The sequence below is a fragment of the Anopheles arabiensis genome, chromosome 3, assembly GCF_016920715.1.
Source record: "Anopheles arabiensis isolate DONGOLA chromosome 3, AaraD3, whole genome shotgun sequence".
Taxonomy (NCBI): Eukaryota; Metazoa; Arthropoda; class Insecta; order Diptera; family Culicidae; genus Anopheles; species Anopheles arabiensis.
The window spans coordinates 27,981,463-28,006,123 of NC_053518.1; the positions used below are offsets into that span (position 1 = coordinate 27,981,463).

The 24,661-nt window shown below is 44.6% G+C and overlaps 1 protein-coding gene across 5 annotated transcripts in view; it reads right to left on the minus strand.

Moving 5' to 3' along the window:
* Positions 1-5,273: 5,273 nt before the first annotated feature.
* LOC120902662 (uncharacterized protein DDB_G0271670-like) overlaps positions 5,274-24,661 on the minus strand; it is a 49,778-nt gene continuing 30,390 nt past the window's right edge. For all 5 annotated transcript variants that reach the window (XM_040311618.1, XM_040311616.1, XM_040311615.1 and 2 more), the window contains 7 exons: positions 20,924-21,695; positions 15,340-16,178; positions 15,122-15,223; positions 8,813-8,921; positions 8,533-8,709; positions 8,052-8,165; positions 5,274-7,184 (listed from right to left, as the gene is read on the minus strand). In XM_040311618.1, the coding sequence (XP_040167552.1) occupies positions 7,060-7,184; positions 8,052-8,165; positions 8,533-8,709; positions 8,813-8,921; positions 15,122-15,223; positions 15,340-16,178; positions 20,924-21,083 (1,626 nt within the window). In that variant the 5' untranslated portion in view covers positions 21,084-21,695 and the 3' untranslated portion in view covers positions 5,274-7,059. The remainder of the gene's footprint in view (positions 7,185-8,051; positions 8,166-8,532; positions 8,710-8,812; positions 8,922-15,121; positions 15,224-15,339; positions 16,179-20,923; positions 21,696-24,661) is intronic.

Consider the following 24,661-nt stretch of genomic DNA (forward strand, 5'->3'; position numbering starts at 1 on the left):
GAGTTGCGTTAAACATTAAAAAAAAAAATGATTTATTGAATTTTAGTATTTATTCATCCATTGAAAGTATATCTTGCGGGAAAAGTAATCTTATGGTTCAGCAGTGACATTACAACTGAACTGTACTGTAAAAATGAAATGAACTACAACTCCTATTGGGAAAAGTAATGGGACAATAATATACACGGAATAAGGACATTCCTGGGTCATGGGTTTTTTTTATATGCGCACATGATGAAGCAACACAGTTGAATGCAGTTAGTTTAATGTTTTGTATCAGCATTTAGCACTCCTGGATACCCATGGCTGCTTGGTACACAAATAGTTTTGCAGAAGATGGGGCACAGGTTAATAATAAGCCGTGACAGTGAGCCCTGTGGAAGGAAAATTTGGACCCATATGTCATGACATTTAATAGTATAATATAGTAGTCAAACATCTTCTTTTTTGCCACAACAACCGTTGTCGGCCAAGGTCTGCCTGTGCCACACCGGGGCTTGGTTTTTAGTGACTTTTTGATGACCCATAACAGGTAAATAGGCAGTCATACTGGAACTTAAACCCATGATAGGCATGTTGTTAAGTCGAACGAGTTGACGACTGCACCACGAGTCCAGCCGATAGTCAAACATACTGAAAAAGAAAGTGGACCACGATTGCTAATGTAATGGAAACACTAACATTAGTAAATAAGTCAAAAATATGGAAGGGCTATAAACCGGGATAAAAATTGGATGGAAACCTGTACTAAGCAACACGGTCATAATATCAGTAAAAAGACATTAAAAAAAAGAACAGGATTGCTTATCTACATGTTTGCATGAAAACAGTTAAATGTGCCCTGCAGTCAGTATACACGTCTAAAGGTTCTGTTGCGAAACCCTGCAACCGGGCCAAATTAACTAGTCGACTCAAAAAACTCAAAATTATATATAGCCTCAAAAAACTATAGCTTACGAAAAACATGAACGAATATGTATATTTACATACCTTCAGGCGTGTTAACATTTTAATTTACAAACCCAACAGCACAATCTAGCAACAGCTGGGGAACGATCCCAAGTTAACTTTAAAGCCCTTAATGAAGATAGATATAAGCGTCTACAAATTATTGGTAAATATAAAACAATAACAGTAGACACTTGAACTCTTCTTGAAGCTTGCTGTAGCTTAAATGCACAACATCGAAACACGCTGGAATCGAGACGGTAATCAAAAGTGTCTTTAGCCAAAGTGTTATCATCGAAAACGTTCAGTTCGGCCCGTTAAGCTTCAAAAACATCAACATCAAATCATCAAACTTTCTGCCCGACTTTGCAAAATAATAACATTCTCGTGTTAAACGATTTTCGAACCAAGAGGTCCGCCGTTTTGATCATGTTTATCTTTAAAGTTTATTCAACACAAACACACACACACACAAACAGCTCCTGAAAACACTCTCGGGTGGATAAACACTTACGCCTTCGGGAAGCTACTGCTGCCGCTGCTAGAAAAGCTGCTCCTTGCGGGGTAGAACCAGCCCTGGAGCAGGAACGGCGTACCGCTCGGGTGCCAAAGATAATCTTCTTCAACACTACTCAATCGATGCTTTGGCACCGGAAGCTGGCAACCCAGTGCGGGCTGCTTGCCCGGAGTAAACCGGAGTGTCGATTAAATGATTATCTAATAAACAGAGCGAAAAAGGAACGGCAGGGAGCCTCCGGAAACCACCCGCTTTGGAAAACTTCCTGCCAACCAAGGTGCCAGGTTTGTTTTGATGATCCCGAAATGGGCTTACTTCCAGCTCGACTGGCGCTGCCACACTCGGTCCAAAGAAGGTGGACTTCATCGTGCACGGTGGTGCGGAAGAACACTTCATCGAAGCAGATCGCTTGCCAAGGCGGATTTGCTTACGCCTTGGCCCGGTTGAGCTGGCTCTGGCTGGCTTAAAACACTGCTCGGTGCTTTATTTTGTGGTCATCCGGGTAACCCCACAGGCCAGTTGGCAAACTTCCTGTCGTGACGTTCGTGTTCGTGACGTTATTGTTACGGTATGAAAAGACAATAAAAAAAGGCAAGACAACTAATAAAGCGTCGCCGTATAATTAAGCTACGCTTGAGCTCACTTTTGGAACAACTTTGCTGGGAGTCGTTTTGGAATCGGTTAAATCGTTCGGGTGGCCATGCGGACGGGTTGGGCGATTAAAAGCATTCACTGTAGAAAGTATACATGCATAAAATCAAGTATGTAGCCTTGCTCGCTTGACCGATTCGCTGGAGTGTTTGGAATTGGGTGTTGTTGGGGGTTAAGGATGTGGGTCAAAATGTTTTCCCTGGTTTTGGGTGGTTTGCATTTTGCGCTCTCTGTTTACGAGAGGGTCAGAAACTGACCATTCGCTCAAACTCCCCTCTTTTTTGCTGCGATGGCTGGGCTTACTGGACGAAATCGGAACATGAGCAGACGAAGGATGACATCACACTATCTGTCATCCTTCTCAACTACAAAAAGGGTGGTGGCCACAAAGCCGATTAGTTTGTAGGCCGAAAGCACCGGTCGGGCCATATGGTGCGGCGGTGACTGACAACGTGGCCTGAGATTCAAATCAGCGAGGCTTGGATAACAATGAAATTGAAAGTGGCAAGCGTCAAAGTGGCTATCAGGGGACCGTTCTACTACCGGGAGTGAAGTGGGGACACGGGCTAAAAAGGACAACACAACTGGAGCACTGTGGTAATACGACTCTTGAAACCTTAAGGGTGAGAAAAATGTAAAATCTATTTCCTCTCTCTCTCTCTTTCTCTCTCACCCTCTCTCTTTCAGAGGCTGTGATGGCTGAAAAACGGGCAGGCTGGAAGGTAGGACGAAAAACAAACTTAACCATTTTCTCTTTGACAGTTGATTGGCACAACTTGAATCTATATGCTAATCGGGTACCGTGCGTGTACCGGGTGTAAGCAACTGACGCTGTGGCCATTGTGGTGTCCCTTCTGCAGCACCATCGACGGCAACCACCAACACCCAGGTGTATTGGTTCGAGTGGTACATGTGTGTGTGTGTGTGCAAAAGATAAAGTTGGCTGGAAAAGAGTGCGTGAGAAAAGTGAGATTCGTTTCACCTTCTGTCAAAGTCGGTTATTTGAAGCAGGGTGGTGGAATTTCCGCAAAACCCGCACCAGTACCAACGCAAAATTGGGTGCCAAAAATAGGATCATGTCTGGGTGAAAAAGAGAATGGCACACTTAAAAAAAAAAAGCTCCCACCCGCTGTATGACGGCACCGAACACCAGGTGGTGCGGCTGGTGAAACGTGGTAGTACATTATTTGAAAAGCCGGATCGGTTGATTCCCCACGTTGGGCTGTCTGCTGCGTAAATGGTGATGGTCTATGTGTGTAAAGTCAATTTGCACCGTATGTTGAAGCGTTGATGAACTGTAAACCGTGCACCATGTTGACGATATTTGCCGATCAATATTGATGCTGTGCCGGGGTTGGGGTGTGTACTACACTGTATCATCGTAAATATTTGCATAAAGTAATAATTTTATGACTACACACTCAAGAAAACGGTAAAAAAGGATCATTGGTTAAAAGCAGTTTAAAAAAGCAGGTGATTTAAAAAGAAATAACTGTTTAAAATTCATAAGTAAAAAGGATTTCGAACATTTCGGCGCCTAAAAGTATGCAATTCATAGTATAGAACATAGATCGGTTTAAAAAGAAGGCTTGCATACTTTCAGGCGCTTTGTACGATTGGTTTGGCAGTTAATATGTTCAGCTACGCTTTTTCATTGTCATTTCATTGTGTTTTCATTGTGCTTTTTCATGGAATCGAAAATGAACAATTTATTTTCTTGAATTCATTGTATTTAAATTCTCTTTCAAATCAAAGATATAAAAAGTTGCAAATTTACTTAGAGCCAATAACACTATTTTGGGTTTTTTATGCACTTAATGTAAGAAAATACAACACAAGGAGGATTCCTCTTGTTCCGTTACATTGTTAACATTGAGTATCGATTTTTATGCAAATGTGCACTTTACCTTTCTGCGTATCATCTGCGCGCTCCATTTTTTTAACGTTTTGCGATCAATTTCAGGGCAGCAAAATTGCTTGCGAAAGCAGCATCCCCCGCCAGCAAGCGCAGTGCTTACGCCGAGACACACTTACCGTTTTCGATCGGAAAAACCTCATAATCGATAAATTCACCGTAATGCCATTCGCCGGATTATTACATTATCACAGTGGCTCTAAAGTACGTCCATATCGTATCGTCTGCTTCGTGTTGTTGTTGTGCTGTGCTGTTCACGTTTCCTTCTTCAAATCGTCCCGATTATTATGCATTGGAATTGGAGTGTGGCCTTTGGCAGTCGGGTGGAGGAAAGAAACGAAACAAGAAATGTGTGGAAATTGCTAACAGCAGACATTTGGTGAGAAGGTGGGAGAGCTTGTCGAGGTGTCGAGGAACGAGCTTGACATGGGGATGGAAAGGAAATGTGAAAATGTGTTCTCCATTGGCTTACACTGTGAGAGGTACACTGGTGCCGGAGTCTTTCAAACCACTGGCTGGGGGGCAGGTGTAAGTGAGTTTGTTGTGGAAAAAGAATATGTTCCAAAGTACGCTGAGAATGAGGCCGATTTGAAAGAGCTTCTGGGAGCTTCAGGAGGGTATGGATTACAGGTGTGTGGAACCGGTGGCAAATGTAATGTTTTCGATGTTTGGGATATTTTTAGGTTTGTTTTTATTCGGCATTTACCTCTATGGTTCGTTTGCTTACCAAGCAGAACTCTTTTGGAGGACGATCGAAAGAAGCAGTATGGTAAGCAGAATGGCAAATTTCATTTTAGGGAAGTCGAATCACATTGTTAACATTTGCCACTGACACTGGTTCATCGTTCTGTTCCTTTGTACGCTCGACGCTTATCAAACGAATGCCAATTGGTACAAAAATATGAAACAGAAATAAAACAAATAGATATTCATTTGAAGCAGCTATGCGTATCTTTGTTGTCATGATTTCAATGTTTTTCTAAACAATAACAAACCGCAATCTGTTAAGCTGGAATGGTTTCAGTGCAAAACAAGAAATGCTTTTCGAAGCTGTTTGATAAAACAAAAAGCATAAATTTAGGCGCTATGTGAAGTGAATTGCATACTTTGAGGCAAATGAAATTGGACGAACAACATAGCGAATCAACCTACAAGTAAACAGCCACAAACAATCATCATTCTTTCGGACGTTTCAATCACGCTTGGGTGGGTGTAAACACAAGAGAAAAGTAACACACAGACTTAATCCAAATATATTTACCTTTATTAAACCGCTTTTATCTCACAGTGGTACACGAATGCTTCGATTTGCATCCGCAAAAGAGGGAAAACAGTTTGCCTGCTTGCCAAACCGTGGCGCTTGGTTGGCGCAAGGTGGTTTTGTCCCTTTTTTCTTCCTCCATCGCTCACAGGGTTAGGGTTGTTCTTGCGTTATTTTTTGTTCTTTGTTCTCACCGCTTCGTTACTTTTCACTGATTCCTTGTGTCTTTTTTGTTGTTGTTGGTTTCAGTTTGGAGAATTAGCACGGTAATACCTTATTACCACGGTAGGGAGAGTTTTCCTTTCTCTCCGTGGCATCATTAACTGTTATTTGTATTTGGACATGCTCGTTTTTTTTTTCTCTTTTTCGGTTGTGTTGTATTATTTGCTGGGCATCGTGTTTTACTTTAACTTTTTCCTTTCTTTTTATATACAATCTTCCTACCGTCAAGTGAATCAACCTTCTGCACTTCGGCGACGCGTTTTGTTGTAGTTCTTTTTGTGTATGTGTGTGTGTGTGTGTGTCGGTGTAGTGTAGTTTTACTTGAGAAAGAATGCTTTCAGTAGTTCTGTTGGTTTGCTTTTGAATGTTAGTTTTCTTGTGGGTTTTTTTTTCATTTTTTTGTTGCTTTTATTCAACCAGCACCGACTCTACACTTAGCTAACAGAGTTTTTGTTTATCATTTTCAACGTTTATTCTTCACAAACAACGCTCATCAAAGACGGGCAAATGGGTTTTACAGTTGGGGTTTTGTGTTTTTTTTCGTCGTTCTCGTTCCCTACCTATCTCGCTGTTCCAGCGCACCGTTTACCGTTTTAGTTACGAGTTTCGTACTTTATTTGCATTGCTCCATCGCCATGGAAAAAGAGTGTTTTGTTTTTGTTCTCTCTCTCTCTAATTAGTGTTTTAAATGCGTACCGTCCCGCTCTGCTTGACTTGAAAAAGTGATTTTCTATTAAATATTCCATCCATGTTGGCTTACCTCGGTAAACTAATTTAAATGTTAAATGAAGAGCTTTAGAAGTGAAATTAAATGACACAAACAAAACATCCAGCAACTTATTTCATGTTTGCGTTACTGACAAAACGAAATTTATCTCTGTTTCGTTCGTGGAAAGTGGAATGATGTTGGAAACGAATCGGGCAATCGGGTACGCCTGCCAGTTTTAGCTCCGATGTAGTTTTTATTTTATTTACTAGCTTTTACAAATACCATACAAAGTTACATCAAACGCTACGTTAAATTTGATTTATGCCATTTCGTTTACCTATATGTACAATGCGTGTTTCCATGCTGGGCTGTTCTTAATTAATCACACAGCGGATGTACGGAGTTTCCGCTCCGTTACGCTGTGCTCACTCGACCGTGAGCTAAACGTCGATCGTAATTACTTTACACAAAACAGCAACCCCTTAGCCACCAGGGTTCGGTGAGTGGGGGGAGCTGTTTTAATGTGCACATTCAACATGGCTCGATTTGTATTCGTCTAGTTTTTTTGTTTGTTTTTTTTTTGTCATTAGTTTGTCCTCCCGGATTCTCCCTGCTTCCCAGGTGAACAGGAACAGGAAGCAGATTTCTCTGCTCGAGGTCCAACGTTTCGTCCGACTATCGCTTGCATCCCACTACGCTACAGCATACCTGTTTCTGTTTGTCTGTGTGTGTATGTGTGTGTTGCAGGTTTTGTTTTGCAGCTTCCGTCCCATCCGCCGTTCTACGTACAGCGGTGCGTTAGTCGCTGGCATCGCTGGCCTCCTTGTGCAGTGAACTCAATGCATATTTAAGACGAAATTGATGACCTGATATGTTACAACTGCCAGCGGCAGATGAATGTGTGACGCCACCAGGACCGCATTCCCATGGTCACCGTGCTGCATGGCGGCCGGGTTTTCACCTGCATCCGTGTATGTGTGTGTGTGCGTGATATGACAGTGGGAAAGAGAGAAAGAAAGGAAAAGGCATACCATGAGAGTTTTGCTGCTGGTGGCGAGGTTCAACAGGGGAGGGAGAAAATGCCCTAGGATCACACATTTTATCAGAATGCACTGACACATTCATTGTATGGGACAGGTTGACACCAGCAACCGGGGAACAAAAGGTTCCAGATTGCTGTTGTACGTCATAGCATTACGCAATGGCTCAAAAACATATCAATATGACCAGTCTTGGCAAAATATTAGTTAGGTAATGAAAATTTAAAAGTAAAAGCTATGACTTTATGGGAATATTCGAGGAACAAGTTTAACTTTTTTTTATCAAACTATAAAGCTAGACACGAACGACAGGCCATAATTCTGTTGAATAAGGTTGAGAAGAAATATTTGTATAACTACTCCTGAAGTTATGCAATAAAGCAATTAGGTACAGCGTTATGTCAACCAACCACATAGTATACATTTAGGCGCTGCACACTGTATGAACAATAATGGCGTCGCAAGTGCTTACTTGGAAAGATAAATACTTTTGTTTTAAACAATGTTTTATAACATAAAATTTACTGTCGTTATAGTGAGGGAATTGAATTATTCAGGAGTAAAATTCTGACTACTATGTTAAATAATGTTTAGACGATGAAGCGATTTATGGAGGTAATGTTTTGTAGAAACAAATTTGAACGAACTATCTCAATGGAGCAGACGCAAGCAAAACTGTCCAACATGCCCCATTCCATTCATTCATTGAAAGTTGTTGGTCCATAACATGTTTTTTTTTGTGTATACGTCCAAGCACCAGCATGCAGTGCTGGTTTACCTTTACTTACCGTTCAGAATATGCACCAGCGTAGAAGCAGCGACAGCGTTGTTCGAAACGCACGAATAGTTCCCCGAGTTGAGTGTATTCGTGTGTGAAATGACAAGCTCCGAGTACCGATTGTCTGTGGGACGAAAAAAAAAGCAGAGCAGACACCAGAGTAGAGAGAATGTGTTAAAAAGACAGAAGCTTAAGGAGCAGCGTGAAGGAAAACGAAGGACTGCATGCGAATGTAAGTTGCCGTACGGTTGAGTGCTGGCATTGCTTTATGCACCGTTGAAACGGAACATACATATATTCAGTCAGCTGCACAGATTGAACCTCACCCTTCCCACATACATATCTGTATTCAAATTTGAATTTACATAAAGAGGTTACTCTGGTGTAAGTTTATCGTTTTGTCTGTGTGTATGTGTGTTTAAGAATCGCAACCTTTTTGCATTCGCTGTTGATAAAGGATAATGTGAGGCGGACGGCCGCAACCTACTTACCCGCCTCCGTTGACACGTTCACGCCCCGGTGCGCATCGTAGTTAATCATGCGATTGTTGTGATACCAGAATATGTACAGCGGTGGCTCGTTGCTTTGCACGACGCGACACGTTAACCGGAGCATCGAGCCCGGTTTGAGATACTTTTCCGACGGTCCAAAAATCTCTGCCTTTGCCTCTGCGCAACGAGAGACGCGTAAGCAGGAAAGGGAGAAAGGGAACGAATGTGATAAATGGAATGCTGGTGGTGCTGATGGCACCAACGGCTGGGTGCTACTTACCAACCACGTCCAGCTTGACGAAGATTGACGTCGGCGGATGGGTCGAAACCTGACACTCGTACAGCCCGGCGTCCCGTAGCTGGACGTACTTGATCTGCAGTGGCCATTCCTGGTGGTGGAGAGAAGGGAAGGTAGAAAAGTGTTTTGGTTAAGATATTGATGAAAAAACGAATTTTTCGCAACGAAATCATTGATTGGCGCTAGTTGGAAAATGAGCAAGTGTTTGAAAATTTTTGGTAAGCCAATTCGTAATAGGTTTGACGAACCTATTATTTTCTTTTTTTATTGTGCTGAAATACTTAAGAAGCTACATTAGAACAATAAGAAGCATACGACGTAATGCAGATTGCATAATGTTAGGCTGCCCCTAAATTACTTTAGCGCCTGAATGTAGGCTTTCATTTCATTTTCTGACTGTACGTTTGCTTCAGAACCTTTTATTCATACATATATTCATTGTTTGTATTTTTCTTCAATTTGTTTGAACTGTTTCAGTGTAAAATACAAAATCTTTAAACATAAAATGTTTTGTACAGATTTGGGCGTTGACAAAAAAAAACTCATTTTAGCTGAAGAATTATGCTTGTGCTTGAAATCAATGTACAGCAATGTTATTGCCATTGCAATTGCTGAAAAGAGTTGTTGCTCCGTTGGTAAAATCCAATGCAATAAAGCCAGAATCACCGTCATGTTTTGATTTTCTCTTCTAAAATAATAAACCTCGCCACCACCGGCCACAAATGTTTATAGCTCAATTCATCAGCAAGGTCGTAGAATCGATTGATGTGATTCTATTGACCATGCATATTGAGATCCATCGCTGGCAATATTTCGGTTTTGATGTTTCAGCATACGGTTCGCTAGCCGAGAACAACAGAAAAAACGACAATAACCATCAATCCCTGAAGCCATAGCCGAGTTCTAGCCACGAGCACTCTCTGTCGGCCGCTCGATTGTTCCATCAATCCCGTCGGCCATTATTCGTCGGTGCGGATCGATATCGTGCACGCAGCAATAGTCTATGCCGGTCACGACTTAGCGCGCCTACCGCCTTTAAACGATGACCAATGGGACATTATTGCTCTCCACGCCTTCAACGTGGAACGTGTTTTCTTCGTTTCCCCATTGTGCTATTATCCGCTTCCCCCCAAAAGGCTTCCCCCTGTTGGGATGCATGGGAGGGGGGGGGGAGAAGGGAGAAGATGGCGATAAAAGCAAAACTTTATTGACTATCATGGCAAGCGGGCAGACACGACGAGCGGTGGACGAATACGAAAATTAGCTCAATTGGGTCTCCCGGGGTGCAATGGGTACCGTCCCGGTCGTTTAGGGAACTAATGGTCCTGCTCCGGCCGTGCCCGTTCCCTCGCAAAAATTGGTCCCCACAAAGTTTTGCGTGTTTAGGGGGTGGGGGAGCGTACAAACGAAATCGAATGGAAGAAAAAAAAGCCTTATAACGAATTCATCTTCTTTGAATGCTTCCGGTGAACGCGTGCTGGTGAAACCAGCCTATAAAACCTACCCCAACAACTTACCCACACTGAAACGGGGAAGGTCAGCGAAAAGAAAAAGGTTCTCCAAAATTCACAGCCTACGTCAAGCTCTGCCGGCGCTAAAAGATTGATAAAACCGACCGCCCATGGAATTCCCCCGATGGAATTCAACAGAATATTGTCGAACGCGGCAGCAGCGTGCTTTTCTCGTGCTTCAATATCCCGCCCCTCGAGTCACGCGACCGTTTCTTCCCAGTAATTACCGGCGACGTGCCAAAAACAAATAGCTACCAATGTTTCGCAAAAGCAAGCATATTCCGCTGCCTCGCCAGGTAATGCGGAAGCGCTAAGGAAGCAACACATTTCCCGGGAGAGGTTAGACGCTTAAAAGAGGAACGCGAAGGTACGTGGTGTAATGGGTAGGGAAGAGGGGAATAATGTTCCCGGAAAGACGTACAGTGAGTTTGCACGTACGAGCGGCTTTCCGTACAGTGGTTGACAGAGTGGTAAGAGGTATTGCATTATTTATGAGTTTTTGTGGGTGGGCGATTTTACCCAAAAATGTTTATTTTTTGTTGTTGTTACGAATTCTTTTTCCATTCTGTAATTGACTTTGTAAGACGTCTAACATACTTTTATTTTCAAATGTAAGTAGTGCATTTTTTCTAGCACGCACTGTACCGATTTTACAAAATTTTTCTATCGCTTCCAAAACGTGACGAGAACACATTTAAATTCACGCAATAGCTCGTAGCTTCGTGACTTCCGCCCTTTTGCCACCCCCCCCTCCATTCCAAAACAATAGTCACAGCGTGTCTTTTAAAGCATTTAAGCTCGACACTGGTCTCGATTTGTTTGGATTTGCTTGTTTGTTTCGGATGGTTAAACTTATCGAAAGCAAAAGGCAATCACGTTTTGCTAATGGCATCCACGCAAAAGCTCCATCCATTTGATGCCTGTGTGTCGGCTGCTTAAACTGGTTGAGCGTGCTGGAATGTCTTACCGAAACTTTGGGTAAGAAGAAGCCAGCAGTTAATTAAGCGAAGAGTGAATAATGGCTGGCTTCGCGCAGACACAGCACAGCCGCGCTTCTCAATTAGAAGAAGTGTTTGAATGTCTTCGTCGGTTTTGTTTCCAATGCACGGTCGGCACGCGGCGGAACGATCAATGCTGAACAGCAAAATTGGAAAGAAGAATTGGAGTCGGGAATTTTAATTGAAATCTGAATGGGGGGAACAGAAAGGGCCACGCAACTCAATAGCAGGATGGTTCACGTGGCGATTAAATTATTTACGCCTTATTGCTGCCAAACGTATCACAAACGCAGTACAAGTCCGGATTGTTGATTAAACTAAAGCCGAACTAACCATTCCGCGCGTCGAACTCGTATCGTGTTCTTCTGCACTGCTACATGTGCTTGAAGCATGCGAGCCATTGCTCACCTTTTCCGAACGTTCCGAACACACTCACTCGCTAGCTGCAAATGGGCGGCTTAATGAACGAGCCTGGAGACGATGGGAACCCATGCCACGGTCACACCCATGCCACGGTCACACCCACCGGCAGGCGAGTACGAACCGAGGCTGAAATTTATTACAACCGATTGACGGTGAATGATGGGCTTTGCGCTTCCGCCTCGATGCAGCTGCGGTTTTGGGCAGCTAAATGCATCCGGGTTTTGCAAAATGCAGCGTCCACCCCGTTAGCCATTTCTGCTGCTCGATTGTGTGTGCGTGAAGCGACGATGATGAGGATGATGATCATGAGCATGATGATTGAATTTGCACACACAACCTGCTGCTGGAGCCTGCAAGGAGCACTAGAGATGGTTTGTTGAATAATGTAACCCAACTGAGGATGCGTTCCGTATACGGCCCGGAACGGATTCACAACTGAGCACGGCAACGGCCGCATAGTGGACAACGGTGGTAGCAAAAGTGGTTAAAATGTGAACAAATATTGCCTTTTTTGTTAAAAATAAGGATTTACGCCCTAAGGTATGCAAAATTGCCTGACAAAACGCCTGAAGTTATGCAATCATGCGGAAATGTAACGCTTTATCGCTTCCTTGTTCATACTGATCACCTTAAAATGCGTCTTGCGCTGTTGCTTTTGCCCTTTTTGACAGTATTTTTCAAAATGATTCAAAAGATTTAAAAGACCTTCCGATTAACCGAAATATTAAGATAATCGTTTTCCCAAAACGAAGAAATCAAGCATATTGTCCAAAATTCTAGAGCTCGCCAACGATGAAACGCAGATGCTACCGGCTAGATCGTATTCCCTCCGAAGCGGCATATGAAATTGAACTTGTGAGTAAAACCACAGACACCGCAACGATTCCTGGGAAAGCACCGTGCACGTCGTGCGTCCCGCAAAGTGCTCCGAAGTGCTGTTCGGCATCGCAAGCGGGAGTGTTTTAAGAGCGAAAACGAATGCCAAATGGGCGCTGAAAGGTTCCATTGCAGTGGCGTTCAATCCAGCGCACTCGCGATGGAAACGGATGGATGGTGGATTGATACGATCGTACAGCTGGTTTGCATGGTGAACAGTGAACAGTGCTGCAAGGTGTGTGTGTGTGTGTGAGAGAGAGAGGAAGAGAGGGAGCATAAAACAGCATTCCTGGTACGGGGTTTTGCGAGCACACCTCATGTTCGAGTGAGCGGTAAGACTAAAACCACTTCCGTCCCTGCACACAACTGCGCACAAATGGATTCAGATGAATTGCTTTAATTTCCATCAGCACGTGTTCACGTGTTCACGTGTGTATGTGTGTGTGTGTGTGTGTGTGTGTGTGTGTGTGTGTGTGTGTGTGTGTTTGTGTGTGTGTGTGTGTGTGTGTGTGTGTGTGTGTGTGTGTGTGTGTGTGTGTGTGTGTGTGTGTGTGTGTGTGTGTGTGTGTGTGTGTGTTTGTGTGTGTGTGTGTGTGTGTGTGTGTGTGTGTGTGTGTGTGTGTGTGTGTGTGTGTGTGTGTGTGTGTGTGTGTGTGTGTGTGTGTGTGTGTGTGTGTGTGTCTGTGTGTGTGTGTGTGTGTGTGTGTGTGTGTGTGTGTGTGTGAGTGTGTGTGTGTGTGTGTGTGTGTGTGTGTGTGTGTGTGTGTGTGTGTGTGTGTGTGTGTGTGTGTGTGTGTGTGTGTGTGTGTGTGTGTGTGAATAGTACCGTAGTGAGTAGTGTGCGGAGCACTGGGGAACACTTTCTGCGTGCGTTAAAAATGACTTCCCATCTAGTACCGGGACCGAACGGGGATTCCGGGCTGCACAAACGTCTCAAGCATCTTTCATCTGTCTCTCGAGCCATGAATAATTTAAGCTCCACCGTCGCTTACCAACCATCACGGATACATTGGTTCGCGGAGAGAGGGGGAAGGGGGTGAAAAAACGCTGTTGAAACGAAAAATCAGACCACGTGGCACAGCGTCAGCGTGCTGTTTCCTCACCAAGAGCACTTAATGCGCGCCAAATCGGCCAAGTGTAATAATTTCGTTTCATGCACCACGGTCGAAAGGGGCCCCCATGTCTGGTTCATTCACAATTAATGCTATGCTGGCGACGGTTGTGCGCACGGTTATGCTGACGGTATTTGTGGAACATTTTGCGTACCGATGACTGGCGGGGAGAGAGGCGCAAAGTCATTGAATTGTTATGCATAAAGCACATGCCGCGGTAGGAATGGTTTAATTGGCTCTTTGCTGTGCGCATTAACGGTACTGTTCCGAAGTAATTAATACTGTGCGAGGTGACAGGAAGCAAGTACGCTTGTAGTATTGTTTTGTGTGTGACATTATTGCACAATTTTATCAAATACATCCTTCATTTTTACTATGCTTGCTTGCAAAGGGGCGTCAGCGAAATACTTTGTTGAATGTTGTAGTTTGTGAGAAGTCAGTCACATGCTCAATGTTTCATCTTCACTTGGGACGTTTTAAGGGACAACGAGATGATTATGAAAAATTTAACATTCATGTTGCAGTTGTTGCCAGACCTATCATAGTGATGATATGTAAATCTTAATCCTAAATCATTTGAAAACGGCTTGACAACAACTTGAATTCCCTTTCAGACAGAATACCTAATTCACCTGCACTTAAGCGCTTAAGCCGAATTCTGCACCTCCCATAGCAAGAAGCTCGACCGAGAAGCGATGCTATCATCCATTGCAATCAGCTCCAGTTCCGGCACGTTCCTGCAGGATGCCTCTTTAAAATCCCATCGGTAGTTCGGCACGTAACACTGGCTCCATCTCCGGCAGCCTCAACACTGCGGTATTTTTCGAAAGGGAGGGGTGGGTAAAATCACGCCCGAATCGTAAACGTGGCTAACCGTAAACGTGGCACTAAAACTGCTTTACCATCACCTCGATACCTTGTGTAAGCTGTAAGATGTCACAGCCAGTGGTAAGATTCATCATACACCGCTCGACACACGGGGTGCATCACCCTGGAGTCACTTTGATGATGAAGTGGGATTTCTCGCATCGTTCCAACATGCCCAGCGTTGGTGTGTGAGTGTGTGGTTTCTTTTGCACATGCTCAAAAATTCTGTTCATTTCCTAATGGAATCGTCAGCTCGGATCGTTAAGAGCGCAACCGGGCAGCAAAGCAAAGGGTGCTTTGCTCGATCAAAGAAATACGGTTACCCAAGGGCGAAGAGGGACATAAGTGCACGTTTTGTAATGCCGTTTTAGCGGGTGCTTCTTGCAGGAAGCAGCATTTTTTTTTAATGAAATGCTTCGCTCAGCAGCAAAAAGCTGAAAGATCTCAAAGCAATGGAGACGCCTGGTCGTTCACTGTCGCGCGCGCACATGGCCACCCACTTACCTCGGTATCCTCCGAGTGGATGATGTTGAACCGCTCGTCACTGCTGTAGGTGGTGAAGCCGATCGTTAGCAGGTGATAATCTTTCCGCCTTATCCATGACACCTGCGCAATGCAAGAGGGAAAAGGGCGTAAACGTGAAGTCCGTCAAGCGCCACCGGCCCATAGCAAAAGGGAAAGGAAAATCCAACGCACACACACACACACACACACACACTTACCACGCCTTCGCCGATGTTGCGCACCGCGCACGGCAGCACCGCTATCGAGCCGACCTGGGACGCGATCGTCGTGTGGTTATCGGTTTCAAAGTACATCTTGCTGAAGTTACCCTCGGGTGTGGTGGTCAGTTCGCCACCCTCGAGCCGGTTACCGCTCGGTTCCTGCTCCGACGCGGCTCTACTACCGGCCGACTTTCCGGCCACTGCAGTCTTGCCGGTGCTGCTGCTCCCCGAAAATCCCACCGGCACCTTCTGGCCCGGTCCAATCTTGGCCGACTCGGCACCGCCGCTCTCGGCGAGTATTAGATTGGCGCTAGAGATTTTGCTAAAACTACTGCTGCCTGCAGCGGCCATTCCAACCGGTGCGATGGTGGTACCCGTGGCCGCCACCACCTTCGACAGCGGCGGTGTCCTTCGGGAAGCGGGCGAGTCATAGCCGCTGGTGGTGGTGGTGGGGCTGCTACCCTCTCGGTTACTATTACTACTGCCAGCCGGGCCACGTTTGCTTCCCTCGAGCGCCGGCTGGGATGGCGTTACCTTGAGCGCACCCGAACCCACTAGCGGAAGCGTTTTGCCCCGGGAGCTGTTGGGGCTGTCCTGCACGAGGGCTTCGAACCGGGGCAGCGCCTCGAACGCAGGAAGCGCGGTGGCTGAGGGCGAAGTGTACGGACCGCCACCGGCACTGGAGGGACTCGTACTTTCGAGCCAACTGCTGCCAGTGCTGCTGCCACTAGTGGTGATGATGGTGGTGGTGGTGGTTGTACTGCTGCTGCTGCTACTGGTGGTGGTAGTTACAGTGCTGGCGGGCGTGGTGCTGCTACTGGGTGGTGTCATCAAACCTGCAACACAAAGAGAAAATAGAAATGACTTTATTAGTGATGCAATTGCGAGAAGATTTCGTCCCCGAAGAAGGCTCGTTTGCAATAGCAATTTAAAGCCATTTACTTTGAAACGAGCGTCTCCCAAGCGTCTTGCTATCAAAGGGCTATCAATTTTGAAAAGCGGTCTTATCCCAGGGAAGCAGCGGCACCATTAATCACACCGCGATGGGCGCCGTGTTGTAAGTAGGCTTCACAACCCCTGGCCCATGATTGTATATTTTCATTTCAATTAGTGCTATTGCTCATCCCCGGCTCCGGCGCCCTCGGAAAAGTTGCGTTAATTGAAATAAATCTTGTGCAAGCTGCGCCTCACTTGCGCGCGTGTAATTGTTGCACGCAAAGGGGCCTCGGTGGAACTCGTGACTCGGCTGAAGAGCAACAATTTCCTCATCGATCATCGAGCGTCAAGCTATTAAAGTGTATGGTGTAAGGTGTGCCTGTATTTTTCATTTCTTTCTCTCTCCCTGTGGAGTGTTTTTGAGGCGTTGTTTCTAGCTCCTAGCTCCACACCTTCTGCCGGTGACGGGCCGATGGTCTGGTGGCGTAATTTTGTTAAGTAGTTATTTGCCCGCCCGGTTTCGGAAGGGGGAGAGAATGTGCTAAATTTTTCAATAAGGCAAGTAATTTTCACGCAAAACTTTTCGCCAAACTGCTGTCGGGCAGGTGAAGGCGAATAGGGAAGGGTGAAGTGAGGGTATAGGGGGTATAGGTGTGAAATGGGGCGTTTTGCGTTTTAGCTTGGGCTAGCTTTATTCGGGCGGTGCACATTGTGGCTTCAAGTAAGACTAATGGTAGCTGGAGTAAAATGCATAGAGGGCTCGTTCTAAGGTTTTGAATGTATTGTGCTGAAACATATCCCGGCAAATTGAAGTAATGACAAATTATTGGCAGGCGCTGGCAGAAAAAATGGCCCTTAATAACCAATGATAAAATAAACTCTAACATTTCTAAAGAATGACTTATGGATTAGTAAAAATACAATTATAATTACAATTACAATTGTTCTTTAAAAATAAATAGTACATGATTTTATAATAAATAATTATATAAATAAATACGTAGCAAAATAAAATGATACAGAAATAAATAAAGAATATTACAACAAATAACAAAAACTAAAAAAATATGCCATAATAAATCAATTACGTCTACTATCAAGGGTAAAAGTGGGTAAAAGAACTGACTTCTTCTTCTTTGGCACAACAACTATGGTCGGTCAAAGCCTGCTCTCTACTACTAGTGGGTTTGGCTTTCAGTGACTTTTTGATTTCCCTCCATAGAAGGAAAACTAGTCCTACGTATGGAGGCACGGTCCATTTGGGGCTTGAACCCATGACGTACGAGTTGACGTCTGTATTGCTAGCATTGCTACTCCGGTTCCGATTCCGACAAATTCAAACCGTCGATTCCACCCGGAGCCGTCCGGAGCCGTCCAGAGCCGTTAGTCGGCAGGTAGAGCCGGTTGGAGCCGTCCGGAGCCGTCGGAGCCATCGGAGCCGTCCGAGCCGTCGGAGCCGTCCGAGCCGTCCGAGCCGTCCGGAGCCGGTCGGAGCCGTCCAGAACCGGTCGGAGCAGTCGGAACCGTTGGAGCCGACGGAGTCGTCGTAGTCGACGGAGTCGTTGTAACAGCCTGAAGTCTGGACGACTCCGACGGGTCCAACCGGCTCTGTCGGCTACGACGGCTCCGACGGCTCCGGAAGGCTCTGTCGGCTCTAAGGGCTACAACGGCTCCAAAGATTTCGACGGCTCCGACCGGCTCCGGCTGAAGACTAGCGGCTCCGGACGGCTCCGAGTTCGGAATTTTGCACATACTTTCCGGAACCGCTTCCGATTTTGGCGGAGTCATTCGGAAGCGATTCCGGATTTTTGATGAATTTACCCATCACTAGTTTGTACCACGAGACCGGCGCTATCTTTACAGTCGCGAAGTTTTAATTATAGTGTAGGTTTCTATGGCCTACTCCATCTCGTGGACTGTATTAAATGAGGGACCAGTGCTCCCGAGCAAAAGCTTTGACAAAGGCTGGCACCCCGATGCAAACTTTCGCCTAGCTACCTACGGAACTTGCTAAAGAGGTCTTGCCATTCTTAATGAGAATCGATCTTCCTCATAATAGCACTTTTCACTAAAAATTTGGAATTAGAAATAGACCATAGAATTTCGTACGATTTATTGGTAATTTCTGGGGTGTTCTTATCAGGAATCTACGTACTACGTTACCGATACGTACATTTTCTTGTTTAATTCTCGTTGCGTTGGCACTATTTCAACTCGGTTCTAGTTTAAATGAGATTTCTGTCTAATAGGAAAATATATGTAATGCGTGTTGCCTATGCTTGGGCGTTATTAATTCATTGCCTATCTTAAGGGTGTGTTCTGCCTATCACAAAATCCAACAGATAGTACAGTCAGCTACAGCATTATAACTGTATTGGTAATTTTGGTAAAAGGTAAATGATTAAAGTAAACTAAAGTAAATTTAACTAAAATTGAAAAAAACCATTAAAACTACTAAAATGCCTTTACAAATTGCATACAACTAGAGAAAAAAGCAAGATAAGATATATCGGTTGTGCGGAACGAAATAAACGGCATCGAAGGATAAGCCATTCCATTCATCTGCACATCAACTTTTTTGTATATATTTTTCAATGAAATGTATTTTGCAATGAAATGTATGTTCAATGAAAGATATTTAAGTGATCTTTCGTTTGATGCCAAAATAAATTTTCTATGTTGAAAATTGCTTGTTTTACAGCCTCTACTACGTGACCAGATTCTACCAGAGGAACAGGTCCTTATATGTTATTGAAAAAAGCTTGTTATTATGAGACAAAATACTATACCTTTCCCAATTAACGTGATAGCTATATTCAATAACGAAATGTATGCGTAAGTGTAACAAAAATTGCCACAGTGAATCAACCAGCTCCCCTTACAACCTTATAACTCAATTGCTGGAATCGATTCATGAAGGTAGATAAAGAAACACACACACCAGTTAGCTTCACTCTCCCGCACCATTGATCAATCGATAAAACTTTGCCAACAAAAGCTAACTCCAGTCGGTAGCCGTTTCTGCTGATGCTGGGACACGCTCAATCAGGTTTGGAGCGAAAATTTTCCATCGAAACCCATCCAATCATCCAATCGAACCAGCAAGCTTCGACAGGACTGGGATGGGAAGAGTTGTCAAAAGAAAAGGAGACAATAAAACAGTGCGATCGAACTTTTCATTCGATCCGTTCGGTTGGGTTGGATTTAAGGATGGTGCTAGTTTTTTATTGTTTTATCTGAGCCTTTCCCCCCCTCCCTTACAGTGTTACAGTTTGCAACACTTTCCCGAACGGCGATGTAAACAGACAGTGAAACAGTGTATCTGGTATCCGGTCAGATCTTCCTTTCTCTCCCTCTCTCTCTCTCTCTTCTGTGCTGTTCGCTTTCTCTCTCTCTCTCTCTCTCTTTCTCTTCTGTGCTGTTCGCTTTCACTCTCGGTCCTCGACAGCACACTTTCTCGATAATCGATGAGATGGAAAATTCAATTTCACCAAGTTTCTCGACGTTGAGGCTTGATTTTTCACCCCTTCAGCCCTTCAGCCCTTCTCACTCGACGCGGGCTGCAACTGGTGCTGATTGGCCGGGCGTTCTGAAACACGGCCAGAAGTGGTCTCGCATTCGTCGCACCATCTCACCGTCACTTCCATGGGCAGTTGAGTTTCATTTTTATATTGTATCGATGCTTTCGCAGCATCGGAACATTTGCAGGGCTTTTTTTCTGGTACGGTTTGCAAGCTTTTGCGTGGTAGTTTAGCAAGAGAATAGTCTCACAGCTCATGGCAGACCAGCCACTGTGCGTCTCCTAATCTGTGTGCTCAGTGGCTTTGAATATCGCACCGTACCAGTACATCCCGAAAAACAGCAGCGCAACTTCCATTCTCGGAATCACATTTTTAATCATTGCGACGTTTTAAAAAGCTGTCACTGGTTGGATCTTTGATGAAAATCGCAATACGGAGAATTTGGGAGATTTCGATTCGAGCTGAGAGGGTCGTCCAACAGCAACTGTCATTGGTGCCATTTTGACAGGTCGGTATCAACGAGAGTATAGCAAGCAAGGTCTAGATTTGCTGGGTATCAATTTGGACAAAAAATACTGGGAATAAAATGGTTGGAAAATAAAATAAAAAGAAATCCATCGTCATTCAGGATTGTTTTTACATTGCATACGTCTCATAGCCACGAACTCTCCTGGAACCTGGGTACGTTCTGTCACAAATACACTCACTGTCAGTCACACTCATAGACCATTTTGATTGCGTTACACTTTTTTTCGGCTTCCGGAGTACATCCCTCTCATGATGTTCCCTCCCAATTTAAAGCCCAACGCTAACTCCGAGACGGACAAAACCTAAGCTTTCGGAGGAAAATGCAAAACACTGATTACCCACAGCTCCTTCCCTCTGCTCGATTGCACTTATTGGATCAAACCGAGCGGAAGGTTAGACTCGTTGTCCGACTCCACTCTGGTCCTACTACTTTGCGGGGAACGATGACCTTGAAAATGAATTTTACGTAACATTGCCCTAACCGATTCCCGAAAGTGGAAAGCGTAATGAACCGTTCAGCATACAATGAAAGCTTTCAGTGGAACACGCAGGATAAAAACAAAAACAAAACAATCCGAAACAATAACGTCACTTACCGCTTCCAACGCTCGTAGACTCTAAAATGATGAACAGGGTGCACCATTTTGTCAGCTGCGCTAGCCGTCGTCGCCGATCCAGGCTGGTGTTTGTGCGGATGTTGTTGCTGCTACTACTACTGCTGCTGCTGCTGCTACTGTTGCCGCCGCTGCTACACATTTGGTCCAGTTGCTGTTGCGTTGACCGTCGGGATGGGCGATCGTCTGTCTGCGGCCCTAGGCCTTTAGCGGGAGCGGGAGTGTGTGCTGTCGTCGCGTGCTTCACACAGTGTTGCAAATGGTGAAGGGTTTTGTATCGCCCGCGTTTGCGTTGAATTTGTTTCCCTTCCACCACACGGATTTGTTATCTTTGTTTATTTTTCTCCTTGGAGGGCCTTTCTTTTCTCACTTAATGTTGGTGTGTGAGGCCAGCGGAAAGATAGGGACAGGCCAGACGAGGAAAGAAAGAAAGAGCGATGCGTAGGTGAAACCGGGGGAAAGACACAGTAGCACACAGCGGTAGGTCGGTGGGATGGAGACGGCCGACTAGCCGCAACGTGGCAATACTCTCGGACGGCCCAAAGCAGTCACTCGTATCCAGTTCGGTGGATCCATTGTGAAAATGGATAGAAAATTCGCTTTTCTTCCTTTAATCGCTGCTGCTCGGGAGCTTTTGTGCCTTTTGTTCCGAAAAAGGTTATTGTTTCTTGTTTCTAGCGTCTCTTTTCAAGGCTCGCGCTGCGCTGCATCACACGCCAAGTCTGTAGCGTCAGCACTGTTGGGTTGAACGAGTCTGAAAGGAGAAGAAAGTTTGTGGGAGAAGTGTTAGAGCAAACGTTGTTCAAGAAGAGGGAATGAAGTGAAGGTACAATTGCAATTGGATTAAAGCAGCAAGATTGATAGTTTAATATGATTGAAGTATTTCAGCCAAACAGCAGTTTTAATGTTTGAGCATATCTTTGTGGTAGAATGTGTTGTGGAACCTAATTCTGTATCTTTATTAGATTAAGTTTTCCACTTTTTTTGAGCTTTTGTTAGCACATTGGTGGATGGTTTTGCGTTACAGTAAAGCGGTACATCACGTCACGAGCAAAGCTGTCAAATCCATCAATATTTGGGCTGTGGCGTAGCCACGTGTCTATTGCAAATTTGGCAGTGAATGGTGAAAGCTGTCCAATCATGACAAGTGATTAAATGACAGGAAAGTGTGTCTATTATTTAATATTAATAGCAACCGTGTAAAATCCATCAACTAACTCGTCTTTTGCAATACTCTAATTTTCGTTTTTAGAAGTCTGACATGGGGGCCCTTTCCGTTTTAAGTTCGTAGACTGAAATTTCAGCCTGTCAGCTGTTTGCATTGTATAGCAGTTTCGAGCAGCTATCTAAATGGGTACAATATAAAGGTGGGCTTATACCAAGGTGTATGCATTTAGAAGGCTGATTTTTATCGCTTCTGCTTCTGAATGAAGATTTTAAGAGTGTTTTGTGTACTCGATAAGCCTCCAGAAGGCTTGTTTGAACAAAAGTTTTCACCCATCCTGTCAAAAATTGATATTCAAATTTGGCTATAAAAACATGCTATGAGACCACCAGAACTACATACACTTTGATTCTGGATTCCGTCAACACCACCTTGTTTTGCCATTTTTCGAGCAGGTACTCGAATCTAATTCTAGCTACAAAATACAAAAAACTGACTAGAACCGTGAAGGGCCCCAATAGTTGGGCTTTGGTATAGCCACGTGTCTATTGAAAATTTGGCAGTGAATGCTGAAAGCTGTCAAATCATGACAAGTGATTCAATGACAGGAAAGTGTGTCTATTGTTTAATACTAATAGCAACCGTGTAAAATCCATCCACTAACTCGTCATTTGCAATACTCTTATTTTCGTTTTTGGAAGTCTGACATGTTCAGGAAGTTTTCCCAGCAATCGACACACTCTCACGCCCGTGCCCAGCTTTTTGCCCAGCAGACTTTCTATTAGCTTCGATACGCTTCGAAATATTTCCGACAAACCATCGCCGGCAAATCGGTGCAAATATTCGTGTGGGAAGCTGTGATTGAATTTCAACGCGCGAGATGTACGCGTTTGGCACGACAGTTGGGCTCTATCCAGCGTCCGGGCGGCTGATACGGTTTCCCATGCGTTTGGCGTTTCGGGTATTTTGTATCTATTTTCGGCCGTTGACTTCCAAGAAAATAGGAACACAGCTTTGTACTGCATCCCTTGCCGAGCGACTGAGTGAAAACGACCGAGAAAAGAAAACACGACGCATTCTATGAATTTTCAGCTTGAGTTACAACCAGTGTATGCAAAGTTGGCGAGTGGACAAATTTGAGATAGCGTTGCGGGGTAGCTAAAGCAAAATAAACCAAACCTCCGGAGGGGAGGTTTGGCGGACACGTGCAACTTTTTACTCAAAGCACACACAAAAAAAAACAACAAAAAATCGCCTCCCTTCCAAAAACACAACGTACCAAAAGCTTGTTGAGCAAAGTCGGTGTCATTGTTACACTACTGCTGCTTTTTTTGTTTGTGGACATTGTTTGGTGATTGTTTATTTTCTCCTTCCATTCCATTCGAGGCTTAAGGTTTTGCGGTTGTCAAACAAAAAAGCACTGATTCGGCGTGATACGTCACCTCAGATTACCGAGCGGGCAGGGATTTTTTTTCTATTTTCGTCGTGTTTTTGACCAATTTTTTCTCTGCCAAAAAACGAAAAGCCCAACAGCATAATGGACACGGAGCGGAGTCGGATTAAGGATTATGATATTGGATGAAATAGCTCCCAGGATCGGCACAACTTCATCCCCAAGCTTGGTACAGAGTTGCTGTTTGCTTGCTTGCTTGCTTGTTTGTTTGTTTGCCGTGATTTAATGCTGATCTTAGTTGGAATGGGAAATTGTAAATCTCTTTATACCCGTTGCTTTCATTTCAGAGCAAAACGGTTTTATCCTTTTTGCTAGTGCTTTATTTAGTGCTGCAATTTGCGTTTTAGATTGCTTGCGCGAGCGCCAGCGCTCTCCCTCTCTGGTACGTTCTTCATTCATTCATCCATTGTCTGTTTGCATAAACAGTTGCTCTGAAATAAATGTTGGGACAGTTTCTGTGCAACCAAAAAAAAAAGCCATTCTCTGAAGGTCATGAGAACTGCCCCCGAGAAAGGTTGCAAAAGGTGACGCATATTAATTGCACCTGTTCCCGTGGGTTTGAGCTAGCAAGAAAATTTCCCTGCCCCGGAACGTGATGGATGGAGCCAGTCGAGTGGCAAAAACCGAGCGTGTAAAGCGACCATAAAAAAAGCGAAACTCTTCTCACGTCTCCACGGCCAGCTCTGTGTGTTATGCTGTATCTCCCACAGGGGGAGGGAGCCATCATACCGCAAACGATTGACGCAAGCGAACACAAACACCACCTAACACCACCAGCACCTACGCAACGTTTGCTGCTGCCCGAAGTTGCTCACTAATTAAGTCATCCATTGTCAAACAACGTCTTGGACAGGCACAGTCAGCACCTCTGCCCTCCTCCACCACCACCACCACCACCAAGCACCCTTTTCGCAGATCTTTGTTTGCCGGTGAGGTTGGTTGAAAAATGTCCTGATTCGGAACAAACTTTTGCCGTCTCTCTTCGCTCACACACGCACATGCGAACCCCGCTACACAACCTTACGTTCGGAAAGCGATAAACAAAGCACCTGCCGTCAACTCGTTTTTCCACTGTCCGCTTCCCGTTGGTTGTGGGTGTGTT